Here is a 27,509-nt window from a genome sequence, read left to right as displayed (position 1 = left end):
GCATCATATCCCACGCGACAGTAGGCACATACATACATGCCCTTCCTTGAGTGGACGCTTGTCCATCCTACGACCTAGATAGAAAGATGGTGGGGCATCGCGACTGTTTGGCTACGACTTGGGCCGTAGATCATATTCATAAATCAGGCTGCCGTGTCTTCGGCCCCGCCCAGACCTCGAATAGGTAGGTACCTAAGGACAAGCTCGCCCGGGCTCATAGTAGTGCCAAGTCTTGCCAGAGGCGCGGTCAGTTAAGCGAGGTCGATGGAATCCGAGCATAACATACATACCTGTACGTGATCAGCGAGCGGGATGAACCTGGACAAGGGGCGGGAGACAAGTCTGGCCCGGACTTCGGGACAGTTATTCTAGTTCAGTGGAGAAGCGCCGTAAACACGACGCCCGGCGTCCACACAGATTGTGCTAGTGGCGTTCGGCGCGTTCAAATCCTCTACATCACTCACCACCGGCACCGATGTTTTTGTGTCCGCAAAGGTCACAAGTTTGTAGCCGCTCGTGTCTTGCTCCATTTCGCTGTTTCAGTGTTTCTGCAATCTTCCACTCGGCGGGCAACCCCTAGTTCAATGAGTTCATCCCGACGTCGCCCCTCCCACCGCTCGAGACATCCCATCACCTTGATCCAAACCACCTGTCTTTCACCTCCCTATCTTGAGGCGTCACCAACACCAACATCACTGTACATATCCTATGTCGCCAGCGACTTGGCCTAATTTGCGCCTCTACCTTTACCCTTGTTTTCGGAGTTCTGACAGCGTCGCGCTTAGATCTTAGATAGACTGCGCTGATAGTCGGAGGCAGAAAGCTCGAGTGCCCGTCACCATACCTGGATCGACTCAATCGCATACTTCCTCGACAACGACACCCAGTAAACAAGAGACCGATTCGAGCGTCCGCCCCCCTCGGCGACTCTCGCCAACAATGGCGTTCCTTCGCCAGACGTGGACCCTCACGGTGAAGAACTGGGCCATCATCTTTCGCCACGCCGTCGCTGCCGTCTTCATCGCATTCATCCTGCCCATAGCTCTGACGACCTTCTTTAGCTTTGCAAAGAATCTATTCGTGCCGCCGGCCGTCTTTGGCATCTCAGATCCGAGAAGCATTCGATCCCTTCCGGACGCTCTCAACGTTGCAGCAGATTCCGGTCGAGAAACCGTCGTGTTCGTAAACAACGGTTTCTCTGGAGGTGACATCGACAGGGTCATCGACGCCCTAGCAACCTCTGTTGAAAGCGCCGGCAAAACGGTCCTCCGCCGCTCGTCCACTGCCGATCTTGGAACCGACTGTCCCACCAACCTCCGCGGTGTCTCTCAATGCTACGGGGCCGTCGTGTTCCAAGCCTCTCCGTCCGAGGGCCCAGGCGGCTACTGGAACTACACGCTCCGCAGCGACGGAGCTCTGCGAAGCATTGTTGTCGATGTCGACTCGGACAAAAACGATGCTCAGATCTATCTGTTGCCGCTACAAAGAGCGGTCGATGTTGCTATTGCTTCCATCCAGTCCGGCTCATCGTCCGGGTCCGGGCTGTCCCAAGTAGAGCAGGGTTCTCTCCCAGAGACCGTCAACGAATACCCTTTCACGTCTATAACCCAGGAGGAGCGTGCTGTGAGAATCCGCATCAACTATCAAAGTGCCATCACCAACTGGATGGGCGTGGCATTTATGACGAGTGTCCTTTTCGTCACATACCACCTCACAGGATTCATCGCAACCGAGCGTGAAGGTGGCATGATTCGTCTCGTCGATGCCATGATGCCCGTCAAACGAAGGTGGCACGCGCAGGCTGCCCGTGTCATCTCCTACCATGTCTCATTTAGCCTGATCTACATCCCAGGTTGGGTCATTGGGTCATTGGTGCTGCGCGCTGGTGTTTTTGCGCGAACCGGCGTCGGAATCGTCTTGATATACCACCTTCTCAACGGAATCGCCATGGTGTCCCTCTCTATCTTGACCTCGTCGCTCTTCAAGAAGGCTCAGATCAGTGGCATCGCCGCCATACTCGCCATCATGCTCCTCGGCATCCTTGCACAATCCATCTCCTACCCGAGCACTGCCGCTGTGGGACTACTTAGTTTTCTCTTTGCGCCCTGCAACTATGTCTACTTCATCACATATATGGCGAGATGGGAGCGAGAGGACTTGCCAACCAACCTGGCCAAGGTTGCCCCAGGTAGCCCGTGGCTGCTTTCCGGTATTGTTCTATGGGTATTCCTGATTATTCAGATCTTTGCCTACCCTTTACTTGGGGCCCTGATCGAGTCATCCCTTCATGGAACTACTACGAAAGGTAGGAAGATAATCCTGAAGTCGCCTGACAATCGGAATGACGGAACGGCGGTCGGCGAACTACGGCAGGACGATGCTGCTGTGCGTTTGCAAGGTTTCACCAAGATATACCGTCCTTCCTCAATCCGTCGTCTGTTTTCTTTCATCTCGCGCCCTCGTGACCCGGTTTGTGCTGTCGACAACCTGACTCTAGATGTTCGCAGAGGACAGATTCTTTGTCTGTTGGGCGCCAATGGCTCTGGAAAGTCCACGACACTGGACTCGATCGCTGGCACGAGCAAGCTTACAAGCGGCACCATCACCATTGATGGCACTGGCGGACTCGGGATTGCACCTCAGAAAAACGTCATGTGGGACGACTTGACGGTTGAGCAACACATCGAGATCTTCAACAGGCTCAAGTCCCCTGGGCAGATCGCTTCCAAGCAGGAGATCCGAGACCTCATCAGGTCTGTCGACTTGGAGTTGAAAGGCAAAGCCATGTCGAAGACGTTGTCTGGAGGTCAAAAACGCAAACTGCAGCTGGGCATGATGCTTACTGGAGGAAGTGCTGTCTGCTGCGTCGACGAAGTCAGCAGTGGCATTGACCCTCTCTCTCGACGTAAGCTCTGGGATATTCTCTTGGCTGAAAGGGGTCGAAGGACAATAATCCTCACAACGCATTTTCTGGACGAAGCCGATCTCCTTGCCGATCATATCGCCATTCTGTCTAAAGGCACCCTCCGTGCTGATGGCTCCTCGGTGGAGCTAAAGGACCGTCTCGGCGGTGGGTATCGAGTCCATATGCACAAGGACACAGGACTTAAGAACGCTCCCGATGTAGAAGGAGTTCAAAAGAAGATTTCTTTTGACCTCATCAGCTATATCTCGCCGTCTTCAGCCCTGGCCGCTAAGGTGATTCGCACTCTTGAGACATTTGGGATTCACGAATACCGTTTTTCGGGGCCCACCATTGAGGATGTGTTTCTTCAGTTGGCCGAAGAAATCCATGGAGAACCTGGCGATGTACTTCCCGACTCCGGGTCGGACCTGAACGAAAAGAAGACAGTTTCGACTGCATCGGCCGAAACTCTCCCCGTTGGTGCCGTGCCCCGGCGAGGGCTGCAACTGCTCGATGGCAAGCAGATTAGTTTCGTGGAGCAGGCAGTGGTACTCCTCCGGAAGCGCATCACCATTCTCAAAACCAACTGGGTTCCATACTTCACCGCATTTGCTTTGCCTGTGGCGGCTGCCGGTCTTGTCACTCTTTTCATCAAGGATCAAGCGCAAAGTGGATGTGCACCCTCTGAGGAACGATCACTTGACCAGGCAGAAGGAATTGGCCTCACGGACTTCGCCTGGAAACTAGTGCTTGGTCCGACTTCGAGATTGGATTTCAACACTGCCGCTAGCGTCCTTCTCCCAGCGTTCGATGCTGCTGCTGCTGCTGGCTCCGCCTCCGCCTCTGAAGACGCCGGTCGGATTCTCACAGAGAATTCCACTTTCGTACAAAGCTTCCAGGCCTTTCAAGACACAATCTTTGACCGACGGCTAGAGACCCTGCCGGGTGGGATCTGGCTGGGTGGCGACTCTGCTGTACCAACCATCGCGTACATGGCCGACTACAATGGTCTCATCAACCCTCTGCTTACGCAAAACATCTTCAACATGCTTCTTAGCAATGTTACCATCATCATGTCCTGGGCACCGTTTGCCACCCCCTTCGCAAGTTCGGATGGAGACGGACTGCAATTCATCGTCTACAGCGGCATCGCTCTTGCTTGCTACCCAGGATTCTTTGCGCTGTATCCCAGCCTCGAGCGACGACAAGGGGTGCGCGGGCTCCAATACAGTAACGGCGTCCGTGTTTTGCCGCTGTGGTCGTCTTATCTCGCATTCGATTTTCTCATTGTTCTGGCATCCACAACTCTTGTTACCATCCTCTGGGCTACCCTGTCATCCGTCTGGTATCATGTTGGCTTCATTTTCGTAGTGTTTTTGCTCTACGGCTTGACTGCGATTCTTTTGGCGTACGTGATATCCCTGTTCTGCAAGACAGCGCTGTCCACGTACGCCTGGGTCGCGGCCGGGCAAGCGGTGATGTTCCTCATCTATCTGATCGCCTACATGTGCACGGTGACGTTCTCGCCCGTCCCACGAATCGACGATAACATCCTTGTTGTTCACTTCGTCATCTCAGCTATCGCGCCTATTGGCTCAGTCGTGCGTGCCATGTTCCTGGCCCTAAATCTCTTCTCGACGGCCTGCGATGGACGGCAACTTGCATCAAACCCGGGTGGTATCCTCCAATATGGAGGTCCTATCTTATACTTGCTCCTGCAGTCCATCGGCTTGTTCTGCATTCTTTTGTGGGCTGATAGTGGCTCCGTCGGAACGTCAGTCCGGCGGCTTTTGCACCGGCGTTACCATGACGAGACAGAGGATGCAAACTCGTCTGACGAGGAAGTCACCAAAGAAGTGGCAAGAGTAACCACACAGAGTAGCGATGACGGTCTGCGGGTCATTCATCTGACTAAGACATTTGGGAAGAACACAGCCGTCGACAATGTAAGCTTTGGTATCCAGAGGTCTCAAGTGTTTGCCCTTCTTGGGCCAAATGGTGCAGGCAAGTCAACGACCATTTCTCTCATCCGCGGAGACATCAAACCAAGTCGAAACGGCGGTGAGATTCTCATCGAGGACAAGTCTGTCATCCACGATCTGCCTGCTGCCCGAGCAAACCTTGGTGTGTGTCCCCAACATGACGCCATGGACTTGATGACTGTTCGCGAGCATCTCGAGTTCTATGCTCGTGTACGGGGAATCCCTGATATCGACCACAACGTCAACGCTGTTATCGGTGCAGTCGGTTTGCAGGCGTTCTCGATGCGAATGGCCCACACTCTCTCTGGGGGCAACAAGCGCAAACTAAGTCTTGGTATCGCCTTAATGGGCAATCCGAAGGTCCTTATCCTTGACGAGCCTTCTTCAGGGCTGGATGCGGCCGCCAAGCGGATCATGTGGAAGACGTTAGCCGCCACGGTCGCTGGCCGGTCTCTCCTATTGACCACGCACAGTATGGAGGAGGCCGATGCTCTCGCAAACCGAGCTGGTATTCTTGCTCGGCGCATGCTTGCTGTCGGCACGACGGATGATCTCCGACATCGTTTTGGCGATGCCCTGCACGTCCATTTGATCAGCAAGACGGCACCGCACACTACACTCGAAGAAACAAAGCATCTCCGCCAATGGGTCACGGCTACTTTCCCAGGAGCCAACGTGGAGGAGAAAACATACCACGGCCAGATGCGCTTCTCCGTACCTGCAAGGGAGGTTCTCATGGTCTTTGGCGGCGACAAGACCAAAGATATCACGCCTGCAAACGACATGTCATCGAGTGCGATTGGTCAGCTGGCTGTGATGTTGGAGGAACAGAGAGAGTATCTGGGTATCAATCATTTCAGCGTTTCACCGACAACGCTTGATCAAGTTTTCCTCGCCATTGTAGGGAAGCATAACGTCCAAGAGGAGGGATACAAGGTGCCCGAGAAAAAGCCCTGGTGGCGTTGTGGCTTATGAGCGGCCAGTAATGCATACATACAGAGATGAAGCGAATGGAAAAAACGAGGACGAAGTGTCGCGCAATTTCCCTAGTTACTACATTTTATGTGGTTCCGAGATACCCAATATATTAATCGTGCTACCTAGTGGTTTTTTCGACATAATAGATCGTTGCTCTCCAGTATTATAGAGGGATGTGAAGCGGCTAACTGTGAATAGTCCGTTGTTGCGGTTGCCTCACGTTCCCCGCGCAAGCGTTATTGATATCGCAAATGCTACGTGCTAATCCTATGTTTTCTCGAGATGGGTATCCTCCAGTGGCAACGACGCTGATATGTCCAATAGCTGCGAGGCTATGCGTACCGTTGTCGCTTCTGCTGACCAGTCGAAGGTGAGTGCTGTCCTGCCGACTCTGCTGATTTCTTTTGCTAGCCTCGTTCTTTCATCGATGACGTCGACCTCCTTGAAATTTGTTTACTACCGTTGTTTGTTGCGCCATTGCCTTGTCTCTTACCACCTCATTATTGTTTCCAGCATACAAGGAGACTCAGGTGAGAGCAACAAACAGCGAAGGACAGTGTTTCACGACTCTCTTATCCTTCTTTCAGCTAAGTTCCAGCTCAAAATCCATTTCCATCTCTCCGGACGTGGTGCGACTTTTTATTACTGGAAGTGTTGCATGCCACCAGTCGCCCACCCGGGGTGGCAGTGCTTGGCTTAACAGAGGTCTTAAAATCCTCGAGCACACTGGTCAGACCGAAGATGGTTTCGTTCGACTCGTTTGTATGGAGATTGTACGGCAGTCCGTAGGTGGCCAATCTATCGTCCCTGATATGGCTCGACCTCGCGCTAGAATCTACCGAATCGGCGATGCCCCTCTCCATATCTCGTGGCTTCGGGAGACCCGAGTACGCCCGCGTCGGCCGGGTATTCCGTGTTTCCGTCTGCTGGCTGGGGACAGATGAGATGTTCACCCTGCTCATCAGCTCCGGAAATAACTTGGTCAGAAGTGGACGAAGGGTCGGGAGACTTGCGCATGTTATGGCTGACGAGATCTCACCAAGAGACCAGAGGGAGGCTTTGACATTTGTCCAGGTGAAGTCGGTCTCTACGTTCAAGAACTGAACCCTTACAATGCTGATGGCAACAGTGCTGAGAAGATATTAATACATGCAACTATCGCGTAAGGGACACGCACATGACATCTGACGAAGGTCGGCATACTTACAAGAATCCCAGGCTGAATATTCCCACGAGGAGAATCTTTTGCTTTCGAGGCAGTCTGAGGTGCCAAAAAATAGGCATCGGCAAGGCAAAAACGGCGACATCAGTGATGATGTTGCCCGCGGCGTTGACGTACCACTGCGGCTGGTTCGGAATGCACTTTGCTTTCACCGACTTGTCCCAGAACCCAGAAACTGGCAAACACTGGAGTGCCGATATAAATAGTTGGGAGGTTGACCAGGCACCCACGATGAGCAAGGCAACTGCGTAGATCTTGCGGAGTCTAGGGACAACCATGACTCGATAGTATTGGCAGAGGAATGATAGTTTGATGCAGAGTATTGCGATGTTGTAACAGACTATCGATATGTAGAACAGTCTCATATACTCAGTAATGTCTTTCGGGTTTAGAGTTACGACATGCCTTCCAAGACCATGTGTCGTCACTGTCGTTTGGGTCAGCTGTTTGTTTCTTGCAGAACCTGTTCAAGTCAACCCACTAAGTGCGATGGCAGTACCGCAGACCACTGTAGCTAACTTTAACTGCAGGTCAGTCTCAAAATTACTTCCCAATAATATTAGCTTCACTCACGAGAGAAGCAACGGCGAGATAATCATCAATGCCGAACGTTCGAATGATTTTCGTTCTCGTGTAGATTCTCAGACTAACCATTGTCGATGCGAATAGGATACAGAAGACCGCAGATCCGACGACTGTCGTCCTCTCGTCGTCGGCATATTCCGTGGGAGGGACGGACGCATCCATCTTGGCGACAGTGTAATGGGATTGTTATGCAGACGCGAGACAAAGAGAGTGGAACATGAAGCCAGAATCCGATCGAGATTGACGAATGGACTAGCCAACTGGCACTTCCCGTGTTTGAAGATCGATAGCCCAGAAGGTCAAGGGGCAAAGAGCAGTCGGTCGATCCAGTCGGAGATGTTTATGAACCCATTTGGGGACATTGGGGGAGATATTGGAGGCAAAGACGGGCTAGTAGAGACAGCGGCAGCAACAAATGGTTTCAGAGTTTTCTTGGGGATATTTCCAAAAGTTAATGATGGAAACGAGGACAGCCCAAGTTTCCCCAGCAGCGTCTGCGCGAAGGATTACCTTTTTGGCCGTAAGAGAGTCCAGCACACTTCCCCCTTGAGAGCTGCCGGTGTCCACCGTCATCGAATTGTTCGATGCTTGTAGACAAGGAAGGTCACAACACCAAGAATTTTATCCCAGCATAAACATATCGCCTTTCTCAAAGCAAGTGCGGGTCACTGAGCACGGAGAGATGAAAGGGTCTTGTCGGTATATAGAGTATTTACCGTGGGGACAACAAGTCCATTTGTCCGTCTTTGGTTCTGAATATTTCATTCAACTCCCCAATTCCTCTCGATTACTCAAATAGGCGCAGAGAGAAAGAACTATTCATGGAGGGACTAGTCTCCTGTGCGACGAAGGGGAACCAGAACTTGGTGATACGATCAAGCGAAACCTAAGATCAGGGACTCGAAGACTCTCTTGTGGCAGGGAGGATGCTAGCAAGCTATCAAAGATCGAACTTCGGAAATAGCTTTAGCTTTCTCTCCTTCGATATCTCACCTATCCAGTACTGTGTATGCATGAACGCTCTTGGCGGGTTGGCCAGGCTGTGCATGTCAAGGTGAGCACGGCTGCAAGCATGAGCTTTATTCATTGGCAGCAATAACTTTGAACCGAAAGGGAAGGTAAAAAATGAAACTTGATGCTTATAGGTAGCTGAACATGTAGGTATCGATATCTGTGAAGTCGGGATGGCAGCGGGGAACCTTGCTTGAAGTCTTAATTGGATTGACGCATCGAGTCAGAATGATGTGTTGGAAATGCTTGAGTTCAAAGAAACTCTCAGTCCTCGTTCCCAGCACCCTACCATACCAAGACTGAGACTTGCCTTCGTATCGCCATCCCACCCTCCATTTCTGTCTTTTTGCGGTCGGCTGCCCTCGATTCCGTGCTTTGAGGAGGAGTTGACATACTGCCAATAGTGGAAAGAGAACAAACATGTTTCAAGACTTGAACAATATGCGACTGGAGGTGGTCATTTATTGCCTGATTCCGACGAAGTCCCTGTCGCTGTCCAACTTTTGTGGATTTTGCCATTCTTTCTCCTACAAGATACGTGGAGAACAAGAGAGTTCACGTAGAGCTTTGGGAATGGCGATAGATATATTTACGAATCAACGCAATCTTCGCTTGTCCACCGGCAGCGGATTACTGCGGGGGCCATTGCGACGAAGCGTACCGCTTATCTGCCCAATTGCCGCCACGACTTCATCCCAGAGGTCACTTGAAGACCCTTACTTGCATCCTTGCCACAGATTCAGCTGCCGCCGCGGCCGCGATCGTTGCCTTCTGCCCCGGGCTAATAGGCATCCCGGAGTGTTGGGACGTCAAACTCGTGGGCTTACTCTGGCTATTCACGAAAGCAACAGCAGCCTGCCTCTCATACCATTACTTCGTCATTCTGATGCTGGCCATCTACAGGGTTCCTCCTCGGGTAGTTCCAATACACCGACTGCTTGTAAAAAGTCTCGGGATGCACCTCACATGTCTTCACGCTGTGTGGCCGTTGCTTGCACCTTTCATCCCGTTTCTGTCTCCTGTGTCTAGCTGGGCAGGTGGCAAATGGAGCTAAGCCCGCTATCTATCCCATCTTGCTCATTACCAATGCTCTCAGAGTGGATCGGACACGCAAGGAGACGCAAGGCGTGATGGCCCGCAAGAATATCGGCCTTATAATGATACCATTGCCCAGTGAAGCTGAAAGTTGACGCATGTAACAACCCCTATTGTGACCAGCGCTTATGGGGGGCAACGTAGTACCAAGATCAATAAGGTTAAGAGTTACCACGGTCGCGATGACGAGATGGAAAGTTGGGATCAAGTTCTTTCAGCGATTGTTAGAGTCGTCTTCAGGTTGACAACAAACGTGAAGAAATTGTCTGTGCTGGGAGCAGGTGTGAGCCCAAGTAGCAAAATGCATCTCAACAATTTGAGGCTAGTCAAAAATGCGAATCGAGGAAGGAAAAGGGACCGAGGTGGTATATTTGCATCGAGGGCCAAGTGAACCAGCAGGTACAGTATGTAAATCAAAAACGCCTCCCCGGCGCCGACCTCAATAGGGCCGCCAAGCTGCCGAGCCTCCTTCCCATGCAACCCGTATGCTTCTGCCATGGTATCATTTCCGTTACCGCCTTGACTCTATGTCATCACGTTTCGACAACCCAATTTCCGATTTTGAACACCGTGACATAGATTACATAACTCCGTGTCCGCGATACGCCATCATGGCTGACACTGGTTACCACTCGCCGATGTACAATTCGCATCCACTACTCGTAGAATACTCGCTGGACTACCGGCGTGCATGCGAAGCTAGAAGCAGAGAGATTTACGAGGTCCTGGCGCCATGCACATTATGGTGATGGTCATCATCACTGCCAACATACTCGCATGACACTAAGAACGAAAAGGGTAAAAATAAAAACAAAAAGAGAGAGTAGCCCGCGGTGCCTGCGGACTGAATGCTACGCTTTCCGGTCGCCTAGAGGCTCAATGCTCCGAAGCCAGGAGGTTCTCAGCTTCGGGCGTCCAAGCTACAGTCAGTTGTTTCTTTCGATGAAGGATCTGTGGGCGAGACTTTCGATGTCTCAACCGGCGCCGTTTGGTCAACACCGACCTTGGTCGTTTTTTCTCGGAGATTGAACCAGCCTCCCTGCTCCCACTGGCCGGGAGCATAAAGGCATGCCGCGCGGACGTCGTCGTCTACAATGCCTAGCAGCAGAGTGTTCAGTCGCTTGAAGTCGACTGGCTTAAGGATCCAGCCGTCAAACCCGGCATCTATGTATTTGTCCCTCTCCCGCTCGATGAGGGATGCCGAGACCGCGAAGATAGGAATTCCGCCGTTATGGACCGCTATTGCGGAGTGACCGTCATGGTCACTGGACTTCTCGAAAGCTCGAATCATTTTCGTGCTTGTCAGTCCATCAACGATTGGCATCTGTAAAATCGAAACATTAGTAAGAACACGCATCTGACGAGGCAAACAAACGGTAGCGACATACCTGCATATCCATCAGGACGACATCGAAGGCCCTGGACTTCTCACGGTAGATGGTCGCACAATCTTCTCCATTGACGGCGTGAGAGACCTGATGGCCAGACTTTTCCAATCGCTTTCGCAGAATTTTTGAGTTAATCGGATCGTCTTCGGCGATGAGGACTTGCAGCTTGGTGTTGTCGGCGCCCAGGACGACGCTGGGGGCGGTGCCTATAGTACCAGCATCCGAAGTCCCCGGATCCTTGGGGTGGTCATGTACTTCAAAAAGGATTCGAGATGATTCGCTTTCCTGAACCATTGACGGCTGTTCGAAGAATGTGTCGGGTACTTTGACTGCCCTGATGGGAGTTTTCGCATCCATAACGCTCGCAAACCCAACTTCGGGACGTTGTAATGGTTCGGCTGTGACAGTTTTCGAGATTTTCAGGTCACTTCCACGCGGATTTGACGATTCCATCAGTCTGGAGGCTGAGGCGGATGAGAAATTCTGCCCCTCCGAGGATGATGGTCGACCGAAATGCTCCCTAGAATACTGCCGGTGAGCAGCTGGTCGGTTCGAGTCGGCATCTCCGATGGCAAGAGGCGTTTGGATCGCGTCGATCAAGCGTTCGGCATCACTTCGAGAGCTCCGCCCACTGTTCTTGCTTCCTGCTGTAGCAACGCTGTTCTTGCTTTCCATACTCTCTGTCTCTGCGCGCCCCGCGTCTGCCATTCCTTCGTCGAGAACAGGCAGTTTACTTCCCCTATCGATCAGCATCATCTCGCCATTCTTATCCGGCATGATCGCTGTTGTGACAGACGCCACGCTGGAGGTTGCATACGAGTTCGCGGAGCTCTGACCGGCCTTGGCGGCTGTGGGGGCCTCTTGGGGGAGGTCAAAGGGCAACTGTATGACGAATCTTGATCCCTTGTCATGTTCCGATTTCAAGCGCAGCTGGCCGTCCATGTTGCGGACGATTCTCGCGACAACAGCCAGACCCAATCCCAATATCCTCTTATCCTTGCCAGGGTCGAGGTCTTCTGGAGACATAAATCTTGTCTCGTCAATCTCCACGCTGACTTGCTCGAGGTCTCGAAATAAGGTGTCCAGTTGCTTAGGCGTCATGCCCTTTCCTGTGTCTTCGATGACGATTTCGATACGTACCCGTTGATCCAAAACCTCGCTGACGTATAGTTCAACTCTCACAGAGCCCTTCGAAGTGTTCTGTACAGCGTTGGCTGCGACGTTCGAAATGGCCTGTCTCAACCGCCGGCTGTCACCGCAAACATGCTGGGGCAGACCAGGATGCTCAATGACCTGATATTCGATCCCCTTCCTCTTTGCGTCATTCATGAATGGATCAGTCGCTTCACGAATACACATTCCAAAATCGAAAACCTCGTCTTTGATCAGGTTCTGTCCTTCCTCTGTCTTGGTCAAATCGAGCAAGTCGTTGATGACGTAAATCAGCGACTTGGATGCTGAGTGGGACTTGGCAAGGTTGTCACGGGTCTCCTGGTCGAGCGAGCCTTCTAGCGCAATTTCGAGATAGTTGATGATGGCGTTGAGCGGGGTGCGGACTTCGTGGGCAGAGTTTGCAAGCAAGAGCCGGGTAAGGCGGCTGCTCTGCAATGCTGCTTCCTTCTGTCTCCAAACTTCGATAAACTTGCCATAGACCAAGCAAAGGACGGCGGCTGTCTCGACTTGTTCCTCTGACCATTCTCGGCATTTCCCAAGCACCGTCTCGTGCCAGCTTTTGAAGCTTTTTCTGGGTTCCAGATACGCAGCTGTTCCTTCGCGCAATGTCTTCTCGTACGGATTTCCAGCCCACTTGACCTCCTTGACCTGGCCTTTCCGAAAGAATACGATGAAATCGTTGCCTCCGACGCTCAAAGGAACGTATAACAGTCCCGCAATAACGGTGAAACCAAGAGGGTACCGTAGGTCTGGAAAGTCTTCGCGGATATCCTGAGACGTTACAACGGACGCCAACTCGCGTAGCCGAAGGTACTCTAGCATTGCCAAGGCCTCTTGCGAATGCTCGACATCGCCAAGAATCTTCGTTTCTCCCTTGATGGATAGCATGCCAAAGTCGGCGTCGAACAGCTTCAAGAGATCATCAGATGAAGCGATGATATAGCCAGACGGATTTTTTTCAGTAGGCGCCGTGTTGATGAGTTTCCGCGCTTGAAGCCGAGTGGCATACGACAGTCTTTCAATGTTGCGTGAGGCGGTGTCTCCAACCAGACGGCACATTTTGCGAATCGGAAATGATACACGCATACCCTTGCGGCCGTATGAGTGACAGGCGATGAGGCCCCACAACTCGTTGAAGGCATTGATGGAAACCGACATTGACGAGCGAACGGCCATGTTTTTCAGGTATTTGAGGTGGATAGGTGACATGGCACGAAGGTATGAATGGCTGAGATCTAGCGGCACGTCGAGGTCTTCCTTTGTTTTACAGACAAGTCGGGCGGTATCCAAGTCTCTGTCGTAGAGGAGCCTTACTTTGTTCAGTTTGTACAGCTCGCGAGCCTGCCGTGGGATGTCGGAGGCGGGGAAGTGCAGGCCCTTGTACAGGTCTTTGGTTTGTGTGGTGTCGACGAGCTCTGTGACAACTTTACCATTGAAAGACGAATCAAACTGGTAAATCATGACTCGGTGAAAGCCAGTAAGTTCCTTGACGATGCCTACTAGGATCTTGAGGAAGCTCTCCAGGTTCGAGGCCCCTGCAAGCTGTTCCTGCACCTGGGACATGATGTCGAACACTTGCATGGCCCCAGCATCACCTCTACGCTTGCGCGCACTCCGTAAAACTCTCAGGGGCTTGCTCAGGATCGCAGTGCTCTCGGCCAGCTCCTCGGCTGTGGGATTTGACTGCAACGTATCTTCGGGGGTCATCGGGGTAGGCTCGTCTGGTGGCCGTAGGGGAAACCGGCGGTCATCATCGACTTCAAATTCGCAAATGATCAAGTCAGGATGTGCTGGGTTGATATGAATGGCGCACCACAGTTTGACGCTCTTCTTCCTCGGCGGGCGCACGGATATACTAAAGACCTCTGGTCCATTGACAGTTGGGTCGGCATCTTCGTCGCGGATGAAGTCGATGTGGTCGAGCAAGTTGTCTTGCTGCTCCTCGCTCAGAATGTCCAAGAAGTTGCCGAGGCGGAACAAGTGCTGTGGCGGATACCCTATCAGCATTCCCGTGTTCTCGCTAGCGTACCGAACAGAAAACCGGCCATCGCTTTCTTCGCGAACGGCCACCAATGCGCCGAACCCCTGAACAGAGCCGGGTGTATGGATGGGTTCATCCTCGCATCGCTGAAGAACGCCATCGGTGCCTGTGATAACATGGTGACCTTCATCCGTCACGACGTGCTTGAATCGTGTCGTCAGTAGACCATCGTTACCCGTTTCGCCGAGGGCACCGGTGGAGAAGGATATCTGATGATGCGAAGAACCATCTCCTTGTGCAGAGGAATCCTCGCCGTCTGACGCAAAATCTTGGAATATTTCTAGTGGTTGCGAACTGTTGTGACGAGCGGCATCGGCTTGGACGCTGGATATTGGGCCGGACCCTGCCATCTTCCTTCTCGTCCGTACGCCCTGGCGGTCGCTCGGCGAGGCAGCGTTAGACAAAGGTGTTGAGGTGGAATCGCGATGAGGGACAGATTCGAAGGTGGCAGTATCAATACGAGGGTTGCCCGGACGGGGTGCTTGATACTGGCCATGGTCAGGCACTCGTGGGAAGTAATCGTGTTCACCAGAGGTCCTGCCAGTGCGGTCGACGCTCACAACGGAACGGATTGGGAAAACTCGATCTGTCGGGTCGGGACTAACACCGTGGCCGAGCTGGCGGTCAGAACTGGCGCTCCATGACGAAGCACAGCTTGGTGTTGCATTCGTGGGAGGAACGGGGACGGAATTGGCGGTGGGTGCCACGGGCGAGTTTGGCAGCTGGTGGGCAGCAGAGTTGGACTGACCGCTCGGTACAGGAGTCATCTCGGAAGAATCGTATGTGGATGACCGGTCGCCGAAGGCCACGGAAGGCCGCGGTGCGTCGGAATGTGCGTCCATGCTTGAAGACCAGAAGCAGAGACCTAGAAGTCTACAGCCCCCGCCCAGATAGTCGCAAGCAGGACGAGGCCTCGCGAGGGGTTCAAAGGTCGGCAGTTGCTGAGGTTTGGCATAAGGCGGAAGAAGTCGCACGAGGACGAGAACCTTGGTTGAACAAGAACACAGACAATAGTACAAAGGAATAGAGAGACGGGAAAAGGTAAGAAACAGGGGGTACTGAAGGTCGAAGAAGGATCTTGGTGTAAAGGAATAGCACCAGAAGTCAACGGTGAGTCCTCGCTGAGATCGAGCCCCCTAGAAGGATGTGCGCTCGCTTTTCGCTGGTTGTTCGCGGTACAATGCGTCTACGGTGGACGAGATCGTCTACTCATTCAGTCGGGGGGCGTGCGTTGGAGATGTCGGGGGGTAGAATGCAATTGTGTGTGCTGGGCTGAATCGGGGTTCGGAAGGATGTGTGGGTGCGTGTGCGTGCAGAAGGCAAGGACAGTTTTTGCCACGGACGACGAGCGACAGCAGAAGGGAAAGAGCAGGAATAGGTAGTCAAAAGCGATATGCAGATGAGGGCGTGTGGTGACGAGAGGGAGAGAAGTACAGCTCTCGGCCATGGGACTCCTTGATTTTCGGGTCGGCGGTGGTGGCGTAAGAGGAGAAGAGGTAATGACTTACATTAGGTAAGGCATGTACATGGTAGGAGATAGTTGGAAATTCAGTGTCAATAGGGAGGAGGTGTGGCTAGCTCCGTGGTCTGGTATAGCGGCAATACATAGTAGCAGCAATCAATACCTGAGCAAGAGTGGCTTGAGCAGCAGTCGGGAGCAGTGAAAACGACAAATCCTGCAGAGGCTAATTACAGCACTACCTCTTCCCCCTCCTGTATTAGTACTACGCACAATTAGGCAGGTTATGAAGCCGCGATGGTAAAAATGGCTTTGGGGGAGACTGAGGAGAAGGGGCGGTGGGCAACTAGGATAGGTGCCCAAGGTGTCGGAGGGGAAAGGAAGGCTAGGAAACAGGTGGCTGGGCCACTGTCGCTGCCGTGGCGTGGCAGCTGAGAAGGAGGCGGGACGAGGGTAATGACAAGTATTCGTACGTACCTCGGCCAAATCAAGAGTGGCGAGGAAGAGCCATTATCATGGAGCAGGGAAGGCAAGTGGGAAGGCGCTGAACTGCTTGAGGTAAAAGACGGGGTTTGATTTTCAAGGACGCAAGAATGAATTGCAACCCGCACACCACATCACACAGCTCGGGCCTACACCGACAAACCAAGTTGTGAAAGAGTTAAGACAGCATGGGTTGGGCTACAAAACATGGTATTTAGAGAACCAGGGGACCTTCATTTGAGATCCCCTACCTGGGCCTACTAGTCTACAGACACAAACCTACATAGGTAGTACTTGCAGTTACGCTACCTTGTGGAATTCTAATCAAGGAAAGGAGGGCAATGAGGGTAGGCCGGGTGCTTGGTCCCCCCAGGTTATGAGCCATCCATATCCAGGCCAGTTTAGGTGGTTTACATATCGGGAGTCCAGTTAAACTCCCGGAGCAGAGAAGAATCATGCAGGCTAGGATCAAGCTCACCTTTGAAGAGCAAAGAGTTACTTACTACCTAGGTAGGTAGTTTACATAGGTGTGGTGTACATGGTAGGGTCGTCGAACGAAAGGATGGGAGGGAGGCACGGAAGGCAGCCAAAAGACAGGCATCAGGGGCGGTTGTTGGCAAGGTCGTCGGGTAGCCGAGGCTCTCTTAGCGTGTCGATCGCTGGTCAAGTGGCTCCTCGTGTAACGTCATGGACCAAGCCCGACCATCCGCCATTTGCGTCCTACCCTCCCTACCACGGTTCCGCTTCAAAGAGCTCTGAGCGGCAATTGCCCGAAACGCTGATTCATGACAGGCTCTATGGGGCTTGATGCTTCGTTAGTGCTAGCTAGCCAGTCTCTCAAGTGCCTACCTTTACTACGGCCACGGACAGATGAAAAGGGAGGTAGAAAGGGGAAAGCCGATATTGATAGACCCAGGGGAACCAAGCCGTCTTACAGTCATGACTGTACGTGTGTTTCATATCCGGGACAAAAGTGTCTACCGAGAGAACATGCATTGTGGCTGAAGAAGACAGTTCTGACCTTTCGTTTGCTTGTGCCGTCTTTCTTCTGCTGCAATCCTGGACGACAAAGCTGCATCGAAATGCCCCCCCTCCCCCCCCCCCCAAAAAAAAACCCTCGGAGCCCGTACTACGCAGTATGTGCCTTACCTATTACCAATAAGGATGTTCTACCCGGCTGGTCTCCAGGGGTTTGTACTGTAGTTTACGTGTATTTCGCTAGGTAGGTACACAATAACATCCTCACCATAGTCGGGGGTGGGGGGAACGCAGGTAGTGTACACAACCAAGAGCCGTCGGGGAGGAGAAGGGCAGGCAGGTCCATGCACTGAGAGTGGGGGAACCCAGGTGTGTGCAGACAGGCGATCGGAAATCCCTGAATTCGAATGGAGGGGAATTGTAAATTCGATCTCGTCTGGTCGCCACCGATTTTGCGTGGGGCAGACCGTGGCCGTCCCAATGTCGCGGTTTCAGTCATCCGTGGCCGCTCCCACTCCAAGCGACTGACTGGTATTGGCCATGACATGCTTTCCAAAGAGATGGTCTGGAAAGCCACGCATTCGTGCATCGCATTCTGACCGGTATATCTTGGGTCTGTAGAAGCCTGATCCCGAACGTCTTTTGAAGTGGAAGATCGATCAGTGGCCATTGACGGGCCCTGCAGGGGTTTCATCAACCACTCCCTTCCCAGTTGACAATGATGCAGACTCTCTAAACACATAGTGCTGGAATACATGTCTGCTGTAAAACAACATTTGAATTGTGTTTCAATGGGGTTTCTTTCACCAATAGTCCTTTCGTTTGACGAGGGGTTGGTAATCATCAGTGGCGAATTCGGCAGTTGACAGTACTATGTAAAGACAAGAATATGAATTCGTGATCCTGGATAAATGGGATTTTCACAATCGCCCATGCTTGAAAAGGCTATGCAAGTGTCGATCTTACCATTGCTGGAAAATCCCTCCACGTACATAGTACTGGCGCTGACAGACACTTACCTCTGTCTGCACTAATCCAGATTGGGGAGGGATTTTACTATGGTACCAGGCCGAGGTTTTATCCCCCCTGTCAGGTTACCCCCCTCCAGTCCGCCAGCTGTCAACGCCATCTAGCTATTACGCATTACCTATCACCACCACTATACTCCGTAGATTTCTATGGTAAAAGAGATAGGTAGGATGCTTAGATACTGTGTGGCAATTTACATCACTAGGGCCATAGAACTTTCCCCTGCCACCCTGTATGTTTCTGTTTATATTATGTTTTATTTTATTCTTATCCCTGACCCGACAAAAAACACCAACCTGAGAGGCGAAAATGACGAGGAGAAAGTCAGTGCGCACGATGGACGCGTCGGATAGTAAAAACAAAGGGAGGACTGAAGTGCAACGAGACACAGTGTCTGAAGTACACGCCCTCGACGTCAAGAGCTGAGCAAGGCTGACTCCCCGTTCCCAATGTTCCCAACGCCAGCAGGTTGGGTGGATGATTTGACCTCAGCTAGGTACAACAAAGGCTTTTGATCTACCTATGCGTATAAGGTCCCATGTACGGAGTAAACTGCTGCGTAATTGCGTAATTGGCCAGGTTGGATGAGGATACATATGCAAATGCAAGACTTCTCTCTCTCTGCGCACAGCGAGTCATGCCGTCATAGATAGTGGCCCGTGCTTCAGGTATTCAAGCCTTACAAGCCAATCAGAACCCGGCTGCCGGCCTCCTTCATCTGGCGTCACTAGCTGCGTGGTGTGCCAGGCTTTTTCTAATGTACCGGGTACGGTGTAGGCACTGTGTGTTTTCTCGGTTAGCCCTTGTTTCCATTCCAACTTTTCCCTTTCCATGGTGTAACCGTATTCATGCTCAAGCTTCCGTGTAACGTAACCTTTCTGCCTTGTCTATCTGTCCGCCTGCCTCATCCTCCTCCTGTTCAGAGAGGCATGCAACGCCACCGCCACCCGCTCTGTCTATGTCTTTCATCATCAGCATCATGAGATGGATGCATGAGGACGTCAGGCCATCCATCCCGTTGAGCCGCTTTCTCCACCAAAGCCTGCCTCTTGCAACGCTGGTGTTTGCTGCTTGGCCAATGATCTCATGGCGTCAACGACCGTCAACGGTCCATCTGCGCCTGCCGACTGCGCTCCGACAAGTGCACATGTCTCTCACGTGCTTCCTCTCCCTTACGGTAGTTACTAGGTAGATACATCGGCCAAACCGTTGCCCGAATGGCTCTCCCCTGACCTTGCGCCATGGTCACTTCAGTCTGGATACCCATGCCGTTGAGATTAGCCAACGTTCGGGTGGCATGCCGAGACTCGCGTTTCCACGTATAATGTTGTCTAGTTGACATCTCTCCACGGCTATTTCCCTCGGGGCGACTTGTTCTTTTGCCTTGATACTTCCTTCATGTGGGCTCGAGCCCTTTCGATAACAACTCATTATACTCAACTTGTTCAATGCTCGTATCCCTCGGTCCGAAGGACTTCCTGCAAGGCTGTCCGGGTAGTGCAGCCAACGATGACTATAATTGATTTTCTTGGCAGGTTGAGTAGCTTCAGCTCTTCGTAATTGATGGTTGTATAGAAGCATACAGGCAACGACAAGACGTAGTGCGTGGCCATGTCAAGGTCCTTAGCTCCTTCACGCAATTTTATGTATGGTCACGACAGCCGTTCGCCGTGATGCCAACCATAACGCGGAGATTTGGGGGCCAGTTGTGGGCTGGGTTACCAAAACTAGACATGCCAACAATCTCTGCGGCGAACTCCTAACATCGGGGGTGGCATGTGACTGGGTGGCATGTGATTAGCAGGTCCATGTCTCTATAGTCTTGACTTTGCGGTCCCCTCCTCGCGCATTGCTTGCGCGCTTTTCAGAAGCGCATATAAAGTCTGCAGACGCGGCATCTCGACCCCGTGTGCCTTGGCTATCCTCACCGGGTTGCCCAGAATCACCTCCAGTTCCAGCGGCCGGCCCGCCTCCCAGTCGAGCAGCATACTAGGCCTAGCTCCCGTGTTCCGCTCCGTGCTCTTCACGATCCGGTCCGGCTTAGCCAAATCATCGGGAAATTCCCTCCCCAGTATCTTGGGCACCGCCGTTCTAATCTCATTCATGATGCCCACCACATGCACCCGTAGCTCCGGGTCCGTCACCATGTCGGCATTGCCCCTTCCGCCACTTAGCACCGCGCTCGGATTGAACGCCGCGTTGATACAAAGCTTGTGCCATCGCACTGTCTGCAGCCCGATCTCATCATGAGGCTCGACGTCACGTATGCCACCCCAGCCTGGGCCCCACCACATACTGAGCTGCTCGACCGCCTGTGTGCCGAGCCGGCCAAGTTTGGGGTCGCCTGTTCCGAGTCCGTCTGTGTGCGGACCGATGCTTATCCGCGTCCATCGGTTCTGGCGGACGACGCCTGGCGACGTCTGCTCGGCGCTGACGACCGTCACGGCGCTCACAATGGGGTTGTCGGGGAACCGCTGACGGAAAGGCTCCTCGACACCAACACCGTTCTGTATCAGAACGATGCTCGTACGGGGTCCGATTAGGGGGGCAATCATGGCGGAGTCATCTGAGCGATCAGGTAGTGCCTTGGTCGTCACGAAGACATAGTCCCACTGCGTCTTGCAGCCGTCCTTGCTTGCGGATGCCGCAGCTTCGACGGAGGAGAAGGCCGCGTGTGGCTTGAAGGTGTAATCTCCAAATGAATGGGTCTGCAGCTTTACGCCCGACTCATTGATGGCTTTGTAGTTGGATCTGGCCACAAGCGAGACACGAACATTGCGGTCAGGCTAGTGAATGAGTTAGCTCGGCCAGATTGGCGATAGAACTGGTACTTGGGTTTTTACGTGATGCAGTCGCGAAGCATAGAAGCAACCAACCGCTCCAGCTCCTATGAATATAATATTCGCAGCGCTGTGTATAATTTCCAACATCAGCCCCGTCAAGATAACAATCACCTCATTGTCGGTCGGGCCAGGGGTACACATACCTATCGCTGGAGTTGCCCGTCTGCGAACTCATTGAGTGGTGACAAGAGAACAAATACTATTGCGCGTGCTGTATTTGGTAGATGTTCAGGAGACGTCAGATCACGAAACAAATGCTAGTCATCCTACGGAGTATTTGAGGTTGTAGTGGCTGAAATGTAGTCGGACCACGTCCCTCAAGAAGTTGCCGACTGGCATTGTTCACTATGCCACCCCACTTCGTAATGCTGCCATTGGGCGCTTAGGTTGAATATCAACGTTGCCAGTTGTGAACAGCCGGAGGGCACATGCCTGGAGAACTCCATATTGGAGGACTTTCAAAACACTCTACTTTTCCAAATCTGAGATGCACACCTTACGTCTTGGACCTTGTAATTGATTGTAGCAACGGTCTTTGTTTCCCGTGCCAGATGTCATTCTAAGCGAACAACCACATAAATATATATATATATATATATATATGCATGCTCCTGATCAGACTCCTCATGTCAAGTGGTGAGTGAACTTGGGTCGGGTCGGCTCTGAAATTTAAGCAAGATGGCTACGATCGATTGCGATTGATTTGTTGCCGAATTGCCTGATCTCGGTTGGATAACTTCATCAGATACAAGAGATTACCTATTGAGTATGGCCTACTATCCTGCGTCAACCGCCCATGGCAAACCTGCATTGATGTTCCTAGCTAGTTCCCATAGGAGAAAACAGTCACTGGCAGGTATGGCAATTTTCTTGTCATTTATTTTCTCTGGAAGCTTGACCGATATCATATGGGGTATTAAAGAGTGACGCCTCAAGCTGTGCTTGTCGGCCGTTACAAAGCCTCTCTTCCCCTTCGTTGACCTAGCCTTCCGGAGGGTTACTAGGTCCTTAGGATACATGATGAACGAGCCAGCTTCACGACGATATCAAAGACCGTCTTTACCTTCTGTATCAGACAAACATGGGATACAGGCCACTGTTGAGTAGGATAGGGAGGTAGACGGTTGTTGTGTACTGGTGTGAGTATCTGCAGCACCTCGGTCTTGAGATTTGGAGTTTTGAATTACTCCATCTACCTAGCGTGTGATGCCTCTCCGTTGAGATCGTTTCTTCTTACTACACAACCGGGAAGTTGCTGCGAGACCTATGGCGGCTTGTATATCTGTACAGGCACGTTTTCTGGGCCCAAGTAATTCCCAGCGTAGCCCGAAGTTTCTGGGACGGTAATATCCGTGGGACTACAACTGGATGGAGATTACAACTGTCATGCGACAACTAGCCCTTTCTATAACGCACGCAGGAGGAATATTAATCTCATAGGTGTATTGCAAGATCTTGGGATGAGAAGCTGGCGCAACCGACAAGTTAAACCTAGTGTCTTATGCTGGCTAACCCGAGGGGCCTCAGTGAGCTCAAGGGAAGACTAGATAAGTGAAGTGGGTAAAAGTCGTGGTTAATTTCCAATGCAATATGAACGTATGATTTCAACATTGATATTGACACGTCATTCTGGAGGTTTCCCTTGGATACCCACCAAGCCGGTACCGAATGAGCCATTACAATTTGGTCGTCAGGTTCGCTTTCCCAAGGCAGCCTGATTCTCCCAAAGGGACACTATAGCTCTGTCAACGAGGCGTTGATAATAGACCAGGACAAATACTGCGGCGTAAACAAGCATATCACAATGTTCTCCCGCGCGAGTTGCTTGGCCGGCTTCACGATCTTTGCGAATGGTCCTTGATTCGGATCCCATGTGGAAAGTTATACGGACCCCCCTCTCCCGGGATGCCGACTGGACTCTGACACCGACTTACAGGGACTATGGAGTTCAGCAGCCCAGATTATACTGGAAAGCGAGCTTACTCGATGACATTGCATCGAGACGATATACCCATATTCAGGGGGAGCTGTAAGCCCCAACGAGGGATCGCCGTCACTTTCTTAGTATATACCAACAGCGGAATCACCGTCAAACCCCCTCTTATAAGATGTCACGGCCGTAGCAAATTAATGACGAGATATAATTACCAACAGAGATGCTGAAAGACTAGGTTCTTATGACAAGGGCTCGAGTCAAAAGACGGCCGACTGACATTCACGTATTTGTAGAAAGATGAAGCCATATTTTCTAACACCCAGCGGCCCCAAGGCCCGACGGAGCTGGCGAAATCCCCTTCTTAGTCATAGGTACTGTCAGAACGGCACGACTCCCGCATGGCTGCAAGGGTAGTAGTGACAGAGTGCGGAGCATTATCTCGGGGACAAGACTGGATGGCTGTACCGCAGGCGCCTGTGGAAAGAAAGCAGGAGGAGGGGCGGGGCTGTGCGGTTTTTGAGAGGGGGCGGCCCTGTCGTTTCCAAGGCTCCTACTTACTTGGACACGTTTATCCGTGGCGTCGCATCTGGCGGGCAGTTCACACAAGACACGAGAGACAAGAAAGAGACATTGATTACATGGTTCAACAACAGGCTACAGTGCTCTGTTTGACACCAGTTGTATCCCGAGACGAGGGACCTCGGGCACAGTCCTACCGGCTTCAGCTTTGCGGTCTCAGCCAACCCCCCATGGTAGCGGTAGGCGCGAGACGCCTCGTTCCTGCTGCCGCTGACCATAGCTTCGCTTCCATCTCCCCAACGGCCCTCATGCGCATTTGCGTTGCATTGCATATGCATTTGCCTGTTCTCGGAAGACGGGGTATACCATACCAAGTAGTGGCGATGAGCGATTGTACCCTCCATGCTACTACTGCATTGCCAGAAGGGTATCAAGATGCAGGTGGTGGCAATTGGCTCAACTTTGGAACTTGCATTGGCGTTCTGGTCTTTGCTGGTGCTTCAAGAACTACTTGGGGTCTCCACCTCCTAGGCTCTCCTACTCTCTGGCCTACGGTTGTCCGCTCAAGGAGACAGAGGGTCTCAAATAAGCGGTCGCTCTTCACGGGCCTGCACTGCATCCGTAGAATGCGAAAAGTGGAAGGCTGAAGATGGCCTCCCCTCTCCTACGATATCTTGTAGATATCCTGCATTTACCTGTGGCAGCTTCCGCACGGATTCGTACTCGGAGGCAGGAGCGTCTCTTTCAAGTTGCATGTTTGCAATTGTTGTGACTTCGCGGGGCCACGCCTCTTACATCGGGGTCCTACAGGGCTTGGCCCTGCTCCACGACTCGTTGCTGGTTGCAATGATCCAGAGCGGCATCACCTGGAGATCCCGGCATCGTGCAATGGCAATCTTATCATTGCTTGAACCCCCTTCGACAGAGGCTATTGACAGTTGGTAGCAGTGAGATACACTAGACTAATGGTGAGGGAGGTTGGGGGTCGGGGGGCCTGAGCGAGAGTCAGAGAAATGATTCTTATCTCTGCTGATGTGAGGCGAGCAGAAGCACAGCATGACACTGTGCCGTTTAGGGGTCGGAGATCAATTTGTGGCAATCAAGGTAACGGAACAGGCTCGGCCCAAACTGATGACCTCCAAGGCACTTCAGGACAGATAGATAGGAGCCGACCAGACGTTGGAAGGATGATACCATGACATTTCTCAACCACACCCTCCCTCCCGTCGGTTGAGCCGATCTAGCCATCCTCGATGCAGACTTCTGGAAGCTATGTCACACGCCCAGCCGACCAATGATGAGACAGCAATCATCAATTGGAACCTGTGAGCAGTCCAAGGGTTTGCACTCGCAGACGAGGCCAGGAAAGAAGGCTTGACCCATAAGAGTGATGCATGATGAGCGTGTTCCTACAGGTACACCAAACCGGCACCGGGGCACACAGTGTACAAAAAAAAGTGCACACGTCACCACTTACCCCCTATTATTACCCCTCACAACTAACAACCTATAGTACTCTCAACATCATTTTTTCCTTTAATTAATACCTATACAAAATAGGCCGCTAGCATTTCAATACCCTAAGAAAAGCAAAGATCTAAGGGGTAGTTAATTATTTATTATATATTAATCTAATATACCTAAAACAGTAGATTTTTAACTACTATAGGGTTAGCTAGAGGTCTAGGTATAATATTCTTGCTAATAGGTCTTGTTGCTTCTATAATAACCCTTTTATAGATAAAACATAAGAAAAAAAGAGGATCTTTTCCTTTAATAATATCTAGAAAATAAAGAGATTAGTATAAGATTATAAATAAGATATAAGGACTTTTACTTAGTAGTCTTTATCTACTAAGGCTAGCCTAGAAGTTAACTATTACTAGTAGACTATTTACTAAGTAATAGGTATACTTAGATACTATAAGTGTATTACCTACTAAAAGAACTAAGTTAGCCTATATACTATAAAAGACTATATAAAAAAAGCCTAAGAGCTACTTTTAAAGTAACTAGACATTTATTACTAGCACTAAATTTAATTTTCTAATAAATATTACTTTAGCCTTAGTCTAGAGAAAAAAATTTATATAATTTAAAAAAATAGTAAGAAATACTATAATAACTACTACTAAAAGGTTAATACTCCTTAGGATAAGTACTAAAAAAGTGTTATATGACTAGCAGCTAGGCTGCTCTAGTAGTGGTTACACTGCTGATGTGTCCTATGCGTAGCCCACTGTGGCATCTACGCAAAAGGATACAGAATTCTAAGACTAGAAGGTCTTAGAACAACCACACTTAAGTAGGCAGGTGCACACAACCGCTGCTCCAGGACCTTCCTGCCAGCGCCGTGACACCATCCCCGCCTTTGCCACGCTAGCGCGCTGTCCACAGCGCATGCCCTGGTCCCTGGCTGGCTCTACCAAGACTTGCTTACTTAAGCCCACATCCCCCAGCCCTAGGGCTATCAGCCCAGGCAAGAGCCCACCTGCCGTGACGTGAGGGGGAATTGAACCTGCGACCGTAGGGTAGTCTTAGAATAATGTCACGTGACTGGCAGCTAGGCTGCTCCAGTGGTGGTTACACTGCTGACGTGTCCTATACGTAGCCCACTGTAGTATCTACGTAAAAGGATACAGAATTCTAAGACTAGAAGGTCTTAGAATAACTACACTTAAGTAGGCAGGTGCACACAACCGCTGCTCCAGGACCTTCCTGCTAGCGCTATAACCAGTGTATTAAGGGAAAATACATTTGAAATACATTTTTATTAAGGGCTTTAGAGAGTATACTATAGTTATTGACACGGTTAAATAGGTGATGGATTCGATGACTAACTAAGCTAGAGCTACGGCTAGCAACAGCCGGTCTTATAGACTGGCGACAGGTGGGGCCCAGTGGGGCACCAGCTGTCGGCAGGATATCGGCCCGACCAATGGATCCATCGGCAAGGCCAAGAAAGTGGATCCGAAGGTCGGCCGCATATTGTCCTGTGACAAGTGCCCCCCTAATAATAGAAATAATCGTTGTACGGCAATTATTTACTAGCTAACAGGGTAGTTAACTGTGTGCCTTAGGCTTCTATAAGGCTGTTGTAGCTATTGCAGAAAGGATATACCTAAAGGTTAATAGTCAAGGGTTAATAGTCCTTGTTATAGTTATTATTGTTACTATAACTGTCACTATATTTATTATTACTATATTTATTCTTATAGTTATTAAAGTCCTTATATTTATTAGTGTCTTTAATAGTGTTACTATTATTATTACTACTATAATCCTAGTTATTATTACTAGTTAAGTAGTTAGGTTAATAGTAGTTAGCTTAGTACACTAGTTAGTTAGGTATATATATAGGCTAGCTATAAATTAGTTAGCTATAAGTTAGCTAGCTAGGCATATATAGGTATAGGTATAGACTTTAGGCTAGTTAACTATAAGCTAGCTAGCTAGGCGTATATATAGGTTATTAATATATAGGCTAGTTAGTTATATATATAGGCTAGTAGTATTAATAGTTATATATTAGTTAATAGGATGCTAGCTAGCTATAGGCAAGTTAGCTAAATACTAGCTAACTATAGGCAAGTTAGCTAGAAGTAGGCTAGCTATTAGCTACTAGCTAGCTATTAGATTTATTAAAGTTATAGTAATAATCCCTTATATAAATAGATCTATTATTATTATCTTAGGGACCTATTTCTATAGTATAGCTAACGTTATTATCTTTATTATCTTTACTCTTATTATCTTTATCTAGGGTATCTTAACTATAGTACTAGGTAGCTTTATAAGGTAGTAGTAGTAGTAGCAGCTAGTAGACTTAGCGTTAAAGAGACTAGATTTCCTCCTCCTATTCTTAAAGGCACTAGTAGATAG

At 50.8% G+C, this 27,509-nt stretch overlaps 6 protein-coding genes across 6 annotated transcripts; 2 read left to right on the top strand and 4 right to left on the bottom strand.

Annotated features, from left to right (window-relative positions):
* Nucleotides 1-939: 939 nt before the first annotated feature.
* On the top strand, nt 940-5,862 carry LY79DRAFT_521916 (ABC transporter; the record flags this gene model as incomplete). The annotated part of the gene is made up of 1 exon (XM_060555398.1): nt 940-5,862. The coding sequence occupies one exon, from the start codon at nt 940-942 to the stop codon at nt 5,860-5,862; it is 4,923 nt and encodes a 1,640-aa protein (XP_060410920.1).
* A 602-nt stretch (nt 5,863-6,464) lies between these two features.
* On the bottom strand, nt 6,465-7,741 carry LY79DRAFT_521898 (uncharacterized protein; the record flags this gene model as incomplete). The annotated part of the gene is made up of 4 exons (XM_060555396.1): nt 6,465-6,996; nt 7,073-7,514; nt 7,569-7,605; nt 7,661-7,741. The coding sequence occupies 4 exons, from the start codon at nt 7,739-7,741 to the stop codon at nt 6,465-6,467; spliced, it is 1,092 nt and encodes a 363-aa protein (XP_060410919.1).
* Nucleotides 7,742-10,679: 2,938 nt separating this feature from the next.
* On the bottom strand, nt 10,680-15,222 carry LY79DRAFT_672190 (hsp90-like protein; the record flags this gene model as incomplete). The annotated part of the gene is made up of 2 exons (XM_060564021.1): nt 10,680-11,102; nt 11,167-15,222. 2 exons carry the CDS (start codon nt 15,220-15,222, stop codon nt 10,680-10,682), a joined length of 4,479 nt encoding a protein of 1,492 aa, XP_060410918.1.
* A 2,298-nt stretch (nt 15,223-17,520) lies between these two features.
* On the bottom strand, nt 17,521-18,229 carry LY79DRAFT_563028 (uncharacterized protein). Its single transcript, XM_060558522.1, has one exon. It carries the CDS (start codon nt 18,142-18,144, stop codon nt 17,527-17,529), a length of 618 nt encoding a protein of 205 aa, XP_060410917.1. The 5' UTR covers nt 18,145-18,229; the 3' UTR covers nt 17,521-17,526.
* A 1,914-nt stretch (nt 18,230-20,143) lies between these two features.
* Nucleotides 20,144-21,347, bottom strand: LY79DRAFT_521921 (ketopantoate reductase PanE/ApbA C terminal-domain-containing protein; the record flags this gene model as incomplete). Its single annotated transcript, XM_060555399.1, has 3 exons — nt 20,144-21,115; nt 21,206-21,239; nt 21,316-21,347. 3 exons carry the CDS (start codon nt 21,345-21,347, stop codon nt 20,144-20,146), a joined length of 1,038 nt encoding a protein of 345 aa, XP_060410916.1.
* A 2,399-nt stretch (nt 21,348-23,746) lies between these two features.
* On the top strand, nt 23,747-24,274 carry LY79DRAFT_582221 (uncharacterized protein; the record flags this gene model as incomplete). The annotated part of the gene is made up of 1 exon (XM_060560242.1): nt 23,747-24,274. One exon carries the CDS (start codon nt 23,747-23,749, stop codon nt 24,272-24,274), a length of 528 nt encoding a protein of 175 aa, XP_060410915.1.
* Nucleotides 24,275-27,509: the final 3,235 nt, after the last annotated feature.

The sequence above is a fragment of the Colletotrichum navitas genome (assembly GCF_030913465.1).
Source record: "Colletotrichum navitas strain CBS 125086 chromosome Unknown LY79scaffold_61, whole genome shotgun sequence".
NCBI classification, from domain to species: domain Eukaryota; kingdom Fungi; phylum Ascomycota; class Sordariomycetes; order Glomerellales; family Glomerellaceae; genus Colletotrichum; species Colletotrichum navitas.
This window is presented reverse-complemented; position numbering and strand designations above follow the sequence as displayed.

What these genes read in the sequence shown, in the direction of transcription:
- LY79DRAFT_563028 (XM_060558522.1), bottom strand. Translation starts at nt 18,144, where the DNA reads ATGATTACCAACCCCTCGTCAAACGAAAGGACTATTGGTGAAAGAAAC.